Below are 15707 nucleotides of genomic sequence, written 5' to 3'. Positions count from 1 at the left end.
ATGGAGACCCAGAGGGCCAGCCTCTCCCTGGTCACTGTGGCTCCTGCTGCTGGGACTAGTGCTGCCCTTGGCCAGCGCCCAGGCCCTCAGCTACAGGGAGGCCATGCTTTGTGCTGTCGATCAGCTCAGTGAGCGGTCCTCAGAAGCTAATCTCTACCGCCTCCTGGAGCCATCTCCCCCCAGCCTTGGCCACACTGTCGCCCCCTTGCTCAGGCTGGTCCTCCTGTCAGGAAGGCACTTTTCCCTCTAGGTGGGCTCCCATCTCTTCCAGGAAACTTTCCCAGACCTGGGGCCCCTCCCAGCACCACACTTCCTGCCTTAGCATCTCTGCTGTGGGATCAGGCACCCTGCACACCTGGCTCAGGCTCCCTGGACTTCTGGGAGCTCCAGGGATGGAGGGGTCACAGGCTCTGTGAGGTGACTTCCCTGCTAATGTCCCCCTGAACCTCGGTGTCTCCCTGCCAGGAGGGCCTCGTCAGCCTGGAGGCTCCAGTGACAAGGGCTCTCCCTGCAGGCGGCCCTGACCTCCCTGGGCCCCTCTGAGGGGAGGCGCTGCCAGCAGCGCTGCTGTGAGGGCCGCTCCTGCTCTCTGTGTGCCCGTGAGGCCGGGCACGGGCTCTGTGCCCTCCCCTGTGCTCCCAGCACCAAGCCCAGGGCCCGACACACAGGGGGCTGGAGAGGCTGCTGTCCGGGTCGGGGGCAGGGAGACAGAGCAGAGAAGGAAACATGAGCCAAGCCCAGTCTCCCCATTTCGATCGTTGACCATGTGGAGGACCGGGGAGCTCGAAAGCCTGTGAGCTTCATGGTGAAGGAGACCCTGTGCCCCAGGACGAGCCAGCAGCCCCCGGAGCAGTGTGACTTCAAGGAGGATGGGGTGAGCCTGTTGGCGGGGAGTGAAGGAGGATGCTTTCCAGGGAGCTGATCCGGGAACTTCAGGGGACACTTTCTAGTCCCTGCGGTGAGGTGGGGTGTGGCTGGCAGGTTATAGCCCAGGAGTTCCAGTTTGACGTCGAGCCTCCTTCTCCAGGTGGTGAAAGAATATGGGCTGACAGTCACCGTGGACCACTGGGACGATGTATTCGCATAAGCCGTTATGAGGTGAGTGGCTGCTTCTGTGGTGTGCAGCTGACAATGCTGTGGTGTTTGGAACATGCTTTGGATCAATAACTCCCTCCTCAATCCAGGGCAGACCTTGCCCCTGCCTTCCCGAGCCCTAGGTCTCCAGTCCTGGCTCTGCATACCTTAAAGCAGTATGGTCTGATGGGGCCCCCAAGAAGAAACTAACAGAGAGGCAGGTTCTTGGCTCCACTCAGTTCAGTTCAGTTCAGTCACTCAGTCGTGTCCGACTCTTTATGACCCCATGAATCGCAGCACTCCAGGCCTCCCTGTTCATCACCATCTCCCAGAGTTCACTCAGACTCACGTCCATCGAGTCCGTGATGCCATCTAGCCATCTCATCCTCGGTCGTCCCCTTCTCCTCCTGCCCCCAATCCCTCCCAGCATCAGAGTCTTTTCCAACCTCCTGAATCAGACTCTGGGGTGGAGCCCAGGCATTTGGATTTTCACAAAGCCTCCAGGGCACCGACTGGACTCATGGGCTTTCAGCCTCTGTTCCATCCAGCTTTGCTGGGATGGGCTTGGACACTGGAAAGGCCCAGGCTTCCTGTGGGCCTCAGTTTCCTCATCTGTTTATGGGTGTAGGGATTCAATTGCACGTGTCCAGGGTCACAGCCAGAGGTGAACTGGGACCCCAAGATTCCTGGAGTCCACCACAAATGGAATGTCAGATGGGAAGGGATGGGCCATGTCTTGACTGTCACCCAGTTCTTACCAGAAACCTGTTTTTATTGGTGCACAGCTTAAGAGTTTCAGGAAATTTGGCTCATCGCCGTTCAATCCCACGAGAGCCCCTGGCAGCGGTTCCCTCCACCCACCTCCCTGCTCCATGGTTAGCTCCAGAAACAGTACCTCCATCTCCATTCCCCAGGCCACAGTTGAACGATATGCAGATGACTCCCTCACAGGGGTTTTTGGTGAATCAGAAGCTCAGGGAAGACCTCTTGGGATCAGTTTTGCCCTGTGTCAGCATCTAAAAAATAAAATCTTGTGAAAACAACTTCCTTCAGCCTTCAGTTTCAATTGTCTCCCCTCTTCTAATTTACTGGGACCTGTTAGGGGTGTGTGTCTGTGTGTGTGTGTGTGTCTGTGTGTGTGTGTGTCTGTGTGTGTCTGTGTCTGTGTGTGTCTGTGTATGGATGTGTGTCTATGTGCATGTGTGTATCTATGTCTGTGTGTGAGATCACTCCTGTGAACACAGAGAAGCGTGAGGCCTCTGTTCCTTCCAGGAGGGCATGGGGGAGGCAGTAGCCCCAGGAGCTCCAGGACAGCGTCCCCACCCCCGGGTCCCTCCCGAGCCCTTCACTCGCCCCTGCCTTCCTCCTCCAACACCCAGTAGGACGTACAGAGACCTGCTGTGTGTGCAGTCCTGGTGGGAATGCTGCTCCTGCTCATGTGGAGCTGACAGTCCACGAGGGGCCAGGCTTCTCACCTTGTAAAACACTCACAGAGACGCAGTTCAGTCTCGGGGCTGAGCCTGCAGGTGCAACGCCCAGAACGTACCTCTGGCCTTTAATTCTGAAATTGCCTGCCCCGCCTGGTTTTTCCTGTGGCATTGTGACACAGCACTGTTTCTTCAGCTGGGTCCCAGATTGAAGTGGTGGGCTTGTGTTTAGGGATCACATGGTACAAAATTTGCACCATTAAATACAAGCATCTTTTCCATCAGGATGAAGAGCTCTGCATGAGGGTGAGAAGCACAGAATCACATGTCAATTTGCCTGTGTGTTTCAGACACTGCCCATGTCCTGCCCACTCCCCATTCTCTAGCTGACCTTTGCTCTGCGGCAGACTGGAAGCACTGGGGAGTTTGAATCCAGGGAGCAGCTTCAACTAACCCCTGAGGGGACTTGATGGAAAAACACCTCTTCTTCCTCCTTGGGTGGCCCGCTTGCAGACGTTTCACCCCTCTGCCTGAGGTCCCCAGCTGGGTTGAGCCCATGTCCGCTTCCTCACTGATGTGTTCATTGACACCTTTTCTGATTCAGGTCCTGCCCTGTCTCCCCTCTCTACACTCCAGCCAGTGCTTTCTGGAATCGCCTCCCAAACAAACGACTTCTACTAAATGCTTGTCTTAGGTCTGCTTCTGGCCAACCTGTTCCTGAGAGGGACAGAGGGCAGGATCTCACAGAGCATTTACTTTGTTACCTGTTGGGCTTGTCTTCTCTTGGTGAGCTGGAGGGGCTGGTTTCAGGCAGTTTAGAGGAACCTCATGCTTCTCACTCTACATCACCCCAAGCTGAGGGAAGAAACTCTACAGAGGAAACCGAGGGGGCTTTATTGGGTCTGTGCCCGAAGATACAGACTTGCCAGAGCCAACTGCTAAATGGTCTGGGTATTTTTGAGCTGGTTGTTACATTCTTGGTAGCTTGAAATCAGCCTTGGTAGGAATATTTACATCATGGAAATTGGCAAACACTCCATATCAGGCCTGTCACAGTTGGCATGTTCCCGCCCAAACGGAGAGGGGGACCACTCATCAGGATGACATGGCGTCTGTGCAGGTCACATGTTTTCAACTCCTTCCCATGATTGCCCATCCTGCTTCCATGGCAACCCACCTGTAGCCTCAGGCCTATCTTGCCCTTTCATGTTTTATATCAGTGTTGACCAGATGTCCCTTGGCATGGAGGAAGCACTCAGCCTGCATATGTGACCTCTGATAGCAGACAGGAAATGATGCCAACAGTGTGTCCGTCTCAGCCCTTGAGAAGGAGACAGAACTGCTCCCAGGCAGGGAGGCGTGCAGGCCTTGTCAATGCCTTCTACAGTGATTGGGGAGAGAGTCTGCTGCTTGACCTTTTGACCTCTTACCCCTGAGAAGACAAGTGACAGATTATTTCATGAATGGCACAGAGCATCTCTCCATGACAAGCTTGAGTCGTCAGTTCTCCTGCAATGGATGGGGCCTAAGCCCAGCAGGAGGGAAAGAAGGCATTCTGGGGAGAAAATTACTTAGGAAAAAGCTCAGTGACTGGAGTGGTAGGATTAGAAGTAACACTCAGTTCAGTGCTCAAGGCAGGCATGCAAAAATAGTGCATGAACTCTCAAATTCTCTATTTCCAGAATCACCTACATTTTGCCTAAAGTGTTTGTTTCTCTCTTTCTCTTTCCCTCCTTTTCTCTCCAACTTTCCCTGTGTCTCTGTCTCCCAGCGTTTTCTATGTCCCCAGTGTTTGGCTTTATTCACCTGTGGTCCAATCACTAGGTGGGGAGCCCATCGCTGGTGCAGAGTGAGTCTGTTACTCACAGTCCCCGGGGGAGGAGGAGCAGGTCGTGCTGGCCCACAGGAGAGGATAGTCACAGCCCGTGTGATGTTCTCGGGGAAGGAATGGGCAAGGAGGGAGGGTGAGACCAGATTGAGGATGTATTAGCTTGAGTCATTTCAGTGGGCTGGTGTGGGTGTGGGGCTCCCCAATTTGTTGGTACCTGGCCCTGGGGTTACTAGGACAGAGATTTAGAGTCTCAGCGATAGAAAGGGTGGGATGGGGGTGCTGGTCAGTTTGCATGTGACAGGCGGACTGAGGGAGAGAGTGTGTGGTCTCCAGGCATCTACTAACCCTGGGTGGAGCAGCGAGATGTGAAAACATCAGATACAGAAACTAGAAACGCTGGGTAACACAGGACCACTTGTATTACATAATCATTGACACATTTGGAGTTTAATCTCATATCTGAAAATTCTTTTCTTCCTTCAGATAGTACCTTATTCTCTCTTACTTTTCTGCCTTCTTTAGATTTTGTTTTAGGATCCTAGCTTGCAAGATGTTAGTTCTCCAAACAAGGATTGAACCCGAGACTCTGGCATTGAGAGCACCAAGTCCTAACCACTGGTCGGCCACAGAGTTCCCCTTTGGATTTTTTTTTTTTATGATTCTGTTATATGTCCACTTTCGGCTGACTAGTTTTACTTCTGTTTAAAATACTTTTATGTGATTGTGGTAGGGTTTACAGACAGAATTCATCTGTCATCAATGCATCTGTATTCAATAATATATCAACATACAGTGGAAGGGACTTGCCACAATATACTGACAACATTGTCTAGTGATTTAATGTGTAGATGATGCTTGTTGGTTGGGAAGCCAAAAGTTTCCATCTAATTGCTCTGCCTTCTGTGTTATCAATAGTGCAGGTGTGACTGAACAATAACAGCAATACTCAGAGGCTTTTTCGCTGAGTGAAGTTTCTTGAAACCATGAGTGCATTCCACAAAACGGAATCCGTCAAGCATCAATGTGAAATTGCTCCCTTTTATAAAGTAAAGGCAGGAGGAGAAGGGGATTGAAGGCAGAAGGAAAAGGGGGCGACAGAGGATGAGATGGTTGGATGGCATCACCTACTTGATGGATATGAGTTTGAGCAGGCTCCGGAAATCGGTGATGGACAGGGAAGCCTGGTCTGCTGCAGTCCATGGGGTCGCAAAGAGTCAGATGTGACTGAGTGACTGAATTGAACTGATGAAGTAAAGACCTTGATGCTCCTGGTACTAGGACTACCTCTGTGCTGAACATGAAATGCCCTTTAAAAGCTGGTCCCTTTTTCTCTTCGTAGTAAACAAAGCCACACTCCATGGGGCTGTGGCCCCGCGTGGTCCTGATGACATCCCTGATAACTCCTCTTTAGGCTGAGATGGTACTATAGGATGTCTTTTTTAGGTCACAAATGTTCCCTTTCAGGATTTCCCTGATGGTACAATGGTTAACACTCTGCCCTTCGAATGTAGTGGGTACTGGTTTGATCCTAGGTTGGGGAAGCTCCGCAGCCATTCTGTGTGGCCAAAAAAAGGAAATAGTGACTGAATCCAACTAGAATGCAGTTAATAAAAATGTATGATGCAGGGCGCCCAAAGTCAGTGCTCTGTGACAACCTGGAGGGATAGGGTGGGAATGGAGGTGGGAGGGGAGGTTCAGATAGAGGGGACCCATATATACCTATGGCCGCTTCATACTGATGTATGGTAAAAACCATCACAATATTGTAAAGCAATTATCCTCCAGTTAATATATTGTATAACCCTTACTGTGAGGGGTGCTGACATTGGGGAAAGCCCAGTTAAGACAGTGACATTGGTACAAATGCCCAGTGAGAGCCCTCCAGGCTCTCCTGCTTGGCTTGGCCACACACGTGCCAGGTTGCTTCAGTCGTGTCCGCCTCTTTGCTACCCCATGGACTGTAGCCCGCCAGGCTCCTCTGTCCACGGGTTTCTCCAGGCCAGAATACCGGAGTGGGTTGCCATTTCCTTCTCCGGGGGATCTTCCCCCGCTCGGCCACAGGGTGGCAGTAAAGCAGCTTAGGAGACAAGAGTGGAAGTTTAGGAAGGCACTCACAACAGCGGGAGAGCTGGGGATGCGGGAGAGCTGGGGATGCAGAAGAGCTTCAAGAAAGCCACTCGCGGGTTGTGCAGACTGCCGTCGGCTCAGGCTGATCTGCCCTAGCAGCCTTTCCAGTGACACGTGGGGGGGGACTGAGAACCACACAGCCTGGGGCCCGGGGCAGAAGGAAGCCGATAGCAGGCGACGGTCTTCCTGCAGACACGGACACAGCACAAGCCTGACGCTGCAGCCCATTCAAGAGGCGTCACTGGCTTGTTACTGGGCATCAGTGGATGTTCAGAGCCTCAAAGAGCAACACGCCTATCACGGGAAGGGTGAAAAATGAAAATCTCAACAAAATGGTCCTTTCCCCGAAAACGGGAAAATGGGGCATTTGGAGGGAAACATCTAGAGGAAAACGTGGCTGGTCACATTCTAGATGCAGCTCTCTCAGACGTGGGGTCTGTGTCAGAGCTCCCGGGGTCGGGGTGGGGGTGTGGTTTGGTCCACCACTGTCCTGAAAATGCCTAGCCCTTCATGGATGGATCAGCTAAGTTAAATGTGGATGTGTGGGCTGTGCCACTGGGCAGGAGGGGAGGCTGTCCCAGCCCAGGAAGCAGCTTGCGATGCGGGACCTCCTGGGCTTGTGCAGGCGGGTGGGGTGGAGGGTGCTGGGCTGGACAGGAAGACAGGGGCCTAGTCACGAGCTCCAGATGCCCCCAGGGGTGGACGGCTGGAGATGCTGAGGGGAGTGGAAAGAGCACTGATCTGGGAGTCCAGCCCTAGGCTTGCCACGGCCACCCCTTGGCCTTGCTAAGCTCCCCTCTCTCTTGCTCTCCTGGGGCCTGGTTGCCCTTCTGGACAATGGGAGCTGCAAAGGCACTGCGCTTCTGTATTGGTGTGTTCAGAGCCCTACTTTTTTTCTTTCTCACTCCCTCTCTTTCTGTCTTTTTTTTTTTTTTTAAACAGAAATCACTTTATGTTCTTTACACAGGAAGAGGTTTTTCTTTTTGCTTTTGGCTGCACTGAGTCTTAGTTGCTGTGTGCTGGCTCTGTCTAGGTGCGGCGAGTGGGGGCTACGGTCTAGTTGCAGTGTGTGGAGTCATTTCTCTAGCTGCGGATCACAGGCTCCAGGGCACCGGGGCTGCAGTAGTTGCGTCGCATGGGCTTAGTTGCGTCTCGGCATTTGGGATCTTCCCTGACCAGGCATTGAACTTGTGTCTCCTGCACTGGCAAGCAGATTCCTAACTAGCTGACTCCGGGGAACGTCCCCTTCTTTACTTCTTAGAGAAGACTTTAGAGAACCAGTAAATCTAAACGACACGTGCCTGTTGTATTTCCCAGGGAATTAAAACCTCTACTATCTGAGGAACTCCAGAAGCAGGTACTTGGTGTCCTTCTTATCATCACTGTGTTTTGGGGGCTGGGGACAGGGCCAGAATCATGGGTGTGTCACCAGGGAGGTCACACAGGCCCCTGTGCTCAGGAGGGCTGGGTACCTGGTTTAATGCTCTATATATCCCTGAGGTCTTGAAATTCTATATACCTTTTGGAGCTGGGAGGCTGCAATTTCAATTTGCTAGTGGTATAGCTGGTTCTGGGCAGTGGTGACTCCACACCTCCCACAACACATGAAGGAGTCTATGGAAGTCGTTCTGAGAAAACTTATTTCCCTGTGAACTTGCCCAGAAAATCCCCGAGTCCTTGCCCCCAGCCTTGAGCAGTCAGAGGGCAGGGGAGAGCCCAGGAAGGGAAGGAAGAGAGTGGCAACACAAGTCAGAAGGGGACCCCCACCAGCCCTTCCCTGCACAGAGTGCTTTTGAACTGATGCTCAGCTTTTGAACTGTCTTCAAAAGCACTGGGCTGCAGGAGAGAGGCAGGGCAGGTCAGGATGATGGTTGCTGGGGTCGTACAGGGAACCAGGGAGCTAGTCTGAGAGACAGGGAGGCCCCAGTGGGCCCCAGGAAACTCACACAGGAACCAGAGCTCTGGGTGCCACCATCCACCCTGACTTGGCCAAGAGCTCCCTCCCAAGGCCACACCCCACCCGACCCTGGGCCTCAATTTCCTCTCTGGTCTTGTAAGACTGGTGGTGTCGTGCCCTGCTTCCTGACAAGAGTGCTGTGAGCTCAGAGTGGGTGGATGCATGGGAGACCATTGTACCCTGAAGGACCATACACCCAGGTCACATCCTTGGACTTATGTCTCCAGACTCCGTAGACAGCACAGCCATGGGAGGCTGTGAGGTGGGGGCAGGACACAAGAGGCCCCAGGCTCCAGTGTTGTCACCATGACCATCCTAAGGATTAGTGTTAGGGTTGTTGCTTTGGTGACAGGATGGACCTGGGGTCCTCAGTCAGTGCTGCTGCCACTGGCAAATTACTTGGAAGAAAACTCTTTCAACGAGGTTGCCCAAGGGTGCACAGGTGACCATCAGGGCAGGATCTCCCAGGAGAATGGAGAGGGTCATCTGTTTCAGGGATAGCAGGGGGGATCTCACTGATGTCCTCATAGCTTGGGTTTCACACCATCACAGCATGGCTCCCACCAGCTCAGCTCCACCCGCCATGGATTCTGCCACCCATCAGCCCTCCCAGTCTCCACCCCCCACCACCTACCTTTAATCCTAGCTTCCTAGGCTCTTCTTTTGTCTGTTGGTTTGAACAAGATGGGGCTTCCCTGGTGGCTCAGACAGTGGCCTGAAATGTGGGAGACCTGGGTTTGATCTGTGGGTTGGGAAGATCCCCTGGAGAAGGGAATGGCAAACCACTCCAGTATTCTTGCCTGGAGAATTCCACGGACAGAGGAGCCTGGTGGGCTACAGTCCATGGGATCGCAAAGAGTTGCACACGGCTTAGCTACTTTCACTTCACTTTGATCGAGAAGGTCATTTCAGATAGGAAAGAAACACCTAGAGAGGCAGTTTTTTTGCTGGAGACATGATCAGTGGTTCTCAGCTGGTAATCAGAGGCCAGAAAGGTGTCTTTAAAATCTACTAAATTCTTTTTGGAAATAAGAAACGTAGGTCTTCCCTGGTGATGTAGACATCGCCACCCGAGTCTGTTGGGCTTACGTGAGTGGTAGGGCTGGGGAAAGTGTGTTCTGATCAGCAATCTGTCCTTCTGCTCAGGGGTTGGTGCCTGCTCTAGTCACTTTACAAAGTGGACCTGACTAGAGCATCTGAAGGGGCAGTTTCTGCCTTCCCAGGACATCTCTGTGCAAATGGATTGAACAAGGAAAATCCAGGATGTAGGACAGGATCACCCAAGTACCAGGGACCTGGAAGTGGAAGGGTGTGTGTGCCTGTGTGAAGTGCCCTCTCTTACTCCATCCTCCTGGCAGTTGGGCTCCAGATGGCTTGACCTGCCTCCTGTTTGCAGCACATGGGGGTCCTTCTTGGAATACCACATGTGGGTCTCATTGACTCTTCAGCTGGTCAGAGAGCTGGTGGGTGTCCCCACAGTTGGGGGCACGGCAGCCTGGGGTTCAGTTCTCTTTCCCGTGGAGGGTCTGGACAGGAAGGAAGGGTGAGAGGAGCAAAGGAGGGGGCCGTGCAGGATCCCAGCTCATTCCTGAGTGAGCTGGGGGGAAGGCTGCATGTCGGTTTCTCAAGGACCAGATATGGAGTCAGGGACCACGTGCCTGGGGACGAGGACGTGGTGTCTTTCCTGAGAAGACCTCAGCTCTGACAGGCTGTGAGCACTAAACAGGAAAACTGGTTGCTGGAGGAAGGGAAGGTTCACCACCAAAACAGGAGGGGCAGCCTGAGGACCCAGACGCGGAGCCTCCAGGGGATCCAGGGAGGATGGGGGAGGGAACTTCAGTTTAACGTTTGAGCAAATGCCCAAACCCAGAGGCAGATAAGCACAGGACAGGTTTCAGGCTTACCTAATGGCCAGCAACCATGTGTACTACCAGTTGTTTCTGCTGTGGACATTCCTTTTCCTCGGTTGAGTTGGAAAAAGGATACAGTTTGAGGTCGCTGGGGCAATACCTGGACTGTGAAACCAGGTTGCACAGAGGCCCACCTCTCCTTCCTTCTCCAAGGCTGACGTGTAACCAGCACCATAAGACCCAGCTGAGGGGCTTTGGCCCAGTCCCCAAGAGCCCCATAAAGGCAACTGAATCCAAGAAATATTACAGGCCTCAAGTCACAGGACCAGGTGAAAGGGAAGATGGATGAAAATTTGCTTCATCACTTTCAGACATCTTCATCATTTTGGTTCATTATCTTTCCCAGCTGTGCTCTCCCAGCGCTGGCCTCCTCAGCCTGCTTTCTCAGCCAGAGCACTGGACAGGGAGATACTGAGGTCCAATCAGAAGGGAAGTCCTGCAGGCTGTGTGGGTGAAGAGGAGGAGATGATGAGTCTAGCTGGAGGTCAGGGAAGGCTTCCCAAGGTGGAGGTGAGGGCACACAGAGGGATCAGAGGCAGAGATGGGAGGAGAGCAGGAGGCTCAGAGGGGCCTGGGTGGTTGAGATGTAAGTGGCAGCCTGACACCTGAGGCCCGCGGGGCTGGGAGTGAGGAAAACGGAAAACAGCAGCCTTGGCCCTGATGCCTGGTGCGGGGAGTGTGGGCGGCTGAAGACAGGACTTGAAAAGGTCAAACTGGTGGTGTGTTGGGACTTCCAGAAAATGGTGTGGAGAGTGGACAGTGGTCAGAGGAGAGCCAGGAAATCAGGGGAGGTGGAGTGTGGAGGTTGTGGCTGCACTGAGAGGAGAGAAGACGGGGGTAGGCCCAGGGCAGGGGTGGAGGGAGGTCAGGGGAGTGTCCTCAGGAGGAAGAAGGAGCAGGAGGCTCCCAGGCTTCCAGCTCCGGGCTCCTGCAGCAGCACCCAGCCAACAGCCCAGTGCGGACCACCAGGGCCTTCATGAGAGTCTTGAACCCAGAGACAGATCAGTGATGCGTGTTCAGGAGAACTGGCGTCTTGAGAAGGGCCGTCCCCAGGAACGTGTGAGGACGGGGAGGAGAAGCAGCCTGGATGCTCCTGAGCCAGCCCTGCCTCCTACGAGGAGACTCCTTGGAGGACACTCAGCAGGAGCCCCCAGGGAGGAGGCGGGGCCCCAGGAGAGCAGGGATGGGGAGAATTGGTCAGGGGCAAGTTCAGGAGGACAGAGGGTCCCCGGAGTCTATGGAGATGAAGACACGGCTTAAATGTGAATATGGATCCAGTGAGGACTGGGCAGCCTGCAGTGGCCTTGAGTGTAGAGAGGGCACTGAATTGGGGTCACAGTGCAGATGACCCTTCCCATGCTTGGTTCAAGAGGGATCAGTGGAACGCGCCATGTCTTGCAGGGACAGGGGGAGGGTTGCTGTAAAGGAGAACTTTTTCAGTGAGAAAATAGTGGAGATGAATCTAGGAGAGGGCACCAAGGGAGCCAAACCCTCACTGGCTGAGGTCTCGGCCCAGAGGACAGGATGGTGTAGGATTGATGTCTGCCTAGGGATGGGCTGGAAATGTAAGTCTACAGCAGGAGTTGATGGTCTTACCGTCTTCAAGTGGTAACTGAGTGCCTATTAGGTGCCAGACAGGGCCAAGAGCTGGCGATTGAGATGTCAATACACTCCTTTACTCTGGATCCTGAGGGGCCCATGGCGTAGAGTCAGAGGGGATGTGGACAGTGTCTGGCACCTCCTCTCCTGGAGGACACAACCCTCTTGAGCAAGCCTGCCTGTGACACTTCCTATGGACAGGCCAAAACACTCAGGAAATGGAGAAACCATTTCTTCACCTTGCATAGGGTCCTCCCTGCCCACTGCCCAGCAGTCCTGTGAGGCCACAGCAGGGGCTGAAGCAAGTCCTTCTCACATGCTGGGAGGAGGGCAGGGATGGGGCGGGTGAGGAAGACTCCTGGTTGATCAATTGCACCAGGCCCAGGCTGAGCATAAAAGGAGGGTTCCTCAGGCTGGGAGGATGAGGACCGGGCACCATGGAGACCCAGGGAGCCAGCCTCTCGCTGGGGCGCTGGTCACTGTGGCTCCTGCTGCTGGGACTAGTGGTGCCCTTGGCCAGCGCCCAGGCCCTCAGCTACAGGGAGGCCGTGCTTCGTGCCGTGGGTCAGCTCAACGAGCGGTCCTCAGAAGCTAATCTCTACCGCCTCCTGGAGCTAGACCCTGCACCCAATGATGTGAGTTACGAAGGGATCTGGGGAGGGGGCCAGCTAGTTGGGGGGCAGGGAGACAGATCAGAGGACGAAGAAAGAGCCCAAACGCGGTTTCCCCTACTTTGACCCGTGACCAGGAGGTCGACCCAGGCACCAGAAAGCCCGTGAGCTTCACGGTGAAAGAGACCGTGTGCCCCAGGACCACCCAGCAGCCCCCGGAGGAGTGTGACTTCAAGGAGAATGGGGTGAGGCTGGGGTAGGGGGGAAGAGAATGTCAGATGCTTCCCCGGGGTTGGACAGTGGGCTTGGGGATGATTTCCAACTCCTGGGAGGAGGCCGGGAGGTTATGGCCCAGGGGGTTCCTTTGACCTTGAGCCTCCCCTTGCAGCTGGTGAAACAGTGTGTGGGGACAGTCACCTTGGATCCATCCAATGACCAGTTTGACATAAACTGTAATGAGGTGAGTGGCCCCTTTGGACTCAGGGGGTACTGGGCGGGGTAAGTATGTGAACGATCCTTTGGACCAATGGCCCCACTGCCCCATCGAGGGCAGAGAAAGACCCTCCCACCAGGCCCAGCTTCCCTGAGCCCCAGGTCTCCAGCCCTGGCTGTGCATCCCTTAAAGCAGTAGTTCTCTAATGGGGTCCCCACCCGGGGACAGGAAGGCAGATTCTCAGCACCACTCAAACCAACTGAATCCGACTCTGGGGTGAGGTCCAGCCGTTTGTATTTTCACAAGGCCTGCGGGGGATTCTGACTGTGCAGAAGCTTGAGAGGCACTGACTCAGTAATGATCTTTCATGCCCTGCTTTCTTGGGATGGGTTTGTGACCCTGGGAAGTCCCTTATCATCTGTGGGCCTCAGTTTCATCTCTGTCTGTGGTATGGAGACTTAACCATATGCTCCAAGGGTCACAGCTAGAGGGTGATCTGGGTCTACAAGGTTCCTGGAGTCCACTAGGAACGGGCTGGCAGACGTGAAGGGTTGCATCTTGTCTTGACCTTCCCCCGGGTCTCACAAGAAACCTGTTTTTATTGGTTCACAGCTTCAGAGTGTCAGATTTCGTCCACCAATCCGTCGTCCACCAATCCGTCCGCCATTCAATCCACCGTTCCGCCCACCGGTCCGCCCACCGTTCCGGCCACCATTCAGGCCACCTTTCCGTCCACCCATAGGACCATTTCCTGGTAGACGGTGAACAATAGGCAGAAAACTCCCTGATAAGCCCAGGGAAGACCTCTTGGGATCTCATTTGGCCTGAGTCAGCATCCAAAAAATAAAATCTTGTGGAAACAACTTCCTCCATCTTTCAGTTTCAACTGTCTCCCCTCTTCCAAATTACCATGACCGTTAGGAGTGTCTTTGTATGTGTGTGTCTGTGATCACTCCTGTGAACACAGAGAAGCGTGAGGCCCCTGTTCCTTCCAGGAGGGTACGCGGGGAGGCAGCAGCCCCAGGAGCTCCAGGATAGCGTCCCCACCCTCAGGTCCCTCCGGAGCCCTTCACCCGGCCCTGCCCTCCTCCTCCAACACCCAGTAGGACGTACAGAGACCTGCTGTGTGTGCAGTGCTGGTGGGAATGCTGCTCCTGGTCACGTGGAGCTGACAGTCCACGAGGGGCCAGGCTTCTCACCTTGTTAAACACTCACAGAGTCACAGCTCAGTCTCAGGGTTGAGCATGCGAGTACAATGCCCAAAATGTTCCTCTTGCCCTGGACAATCTTAATTCTGGAATAGCCTGCCCCTCCTGGCTTTTCCTGTGGTTTTGAGACACACTACCATTTCTTCAGCTGGGTCCCAGATTGACGCAGTGGGCTTGTGTTTAGGGATCACATGACACAAAAATTTGCACCATTAAAGACAAGCATCCTGCTCTTTGGGGTGAAGAGTTCTGCATGAGGGTGAGAGACACACACAGAGTGACACACAGGTCACATCACTGTTTGCCTGGGTGTTTCAGACACTGTCCACGCCCCACCCACTCCTTATCCTCTAGCCAATCTTTGCTCTGGGGCAGACTGGAAGCACTGGTTTGGGGCTGGAGGGCTGTTTGATCCAGGAAGCAACTTCATTCAACCATTGCAGAGACTTGGTGGAAAAACACCTCCTCTTCCTCAAGCCTTGGGTGGCCCGTTTCCAGACATGTCACACCACTCCCTGATGTCCACAGCTGGGTTGAGCCCCTGTCTCCCATTTTTGTAACCCCTTCATTGAAACACATCCTGTTTGACTCAGGTCCTGCCCTGTCTCCCCTTTCTACACTCCTGCTGGTGCTTTCTGGAATCATCTCCCAAATAAAACACTGCATTAGCCAAAAAGTAATATCTTACCCGAAATCCTGAACAACTTTTTGGCCAACACAATACTTCCACGAAACGCTCGTCTCAGGTCTGCCTCGGAGCCGACCTGAACCAAGACACAGGTTCCCTTCTCTGAGAGGGCCAGAGGGTAGGAACTCACGGAGCATTTACTCTGCTACCTGTCAGGCTTGGCTCCTCTTGGTGAGCAGGTGGGGCTGATTTCAGGCAGGTTAGAGGAACCTCATGCTTCTCACTCTACATGGCTCTACTTCATCCAGCATCCTCGGATGAATGAATGCCACAGGGAGACGCGGGGCTGTGTTGTGTCTGTGCCTGAGGATTCAGGTTTGCCAGAGCTACAGGTTAAATGGTCAGGATTTCTTTTTTTGAGCTAGTTGTTAAACTCTGGGTAGCTTGAAGTTGGTGGCTGTTCCTGCTGACAGGTTGATGCCTCCCAAGCTCCGGGCCACCCCACTCCTGCCTGTGCCGCTGAGGCAGTGAAGACTGCAGGGAAGAGAAGTGGTACCAGAACACACGGCTGGAGTCCGCTGTCGCCAACGAAACTGAGCAGCAGCCTGCGACGGGAGCAGTCCTTCCCCGCTGTCTTTATGGCTGAGTTTGGTGACTGCTCCTCTTCCCGACCTCACTCCATTCTATGATGCCATCATTGCTCTGAGAGGTTTCCTTGAGCCAACATGCATTTCCTCTTGAGCACGTGAAGATAAATTTCACCCTGGTGGCTCAGCTCTGTAGGTCAGATGCTAGGAGCTATGATGGGTGTCTCTGCTTTCTGTTCACAGGGCCAGTCAAGATGCTGATTCGGCTGAATGCCTTTCAATAACCTCTAGGGGAGAACTGCTTTCAAGCTCGTT

General features: G+C 53.9%; 2 protein-coding genes across 2 annotated transcripts; both read left to right on the top strand.

The window, feature by feature from the left end:
- On the top strand, positions 1-1087 carry LOC102181444 (cathelicidin-3-like). Its single transcript, XM_013973490.1, is given in 4 exon segments — positions 1-26; positions 28-188; positions 765-874; positions 1028-1087. Coding segments are annotated over 4 exon segments (357 nt in total).
- On the top strand, positions 12363-13830 carry BAC5 (Bac5 protein). The gene is given in 4 exon segments (NM_001285577.1): positions 12363-12560; positions 12674-12781; positions 12925-12996; positions 13582-13830. Coding segments are annotated over 4 exon segments (531 nt in total). The 3' UTR covers positions 13735-13830.

The sequence above is a fragment of the Capra hircus genome, chromosome 22 (genome assembly GCF_001704415.2).
Source record: "Capra hircus breed San Clemente chromosome 22, ASM170441v1, whole genome shotgun sequence".
NCBI lineage: Eukaryota > Metazoa > Chordata > Mammalia > Artiodactyla > Bovidae > Capra > Capra hircus.
This window is presented reverse-complemented; position numbering and strand designations above follow the sequence as displayed.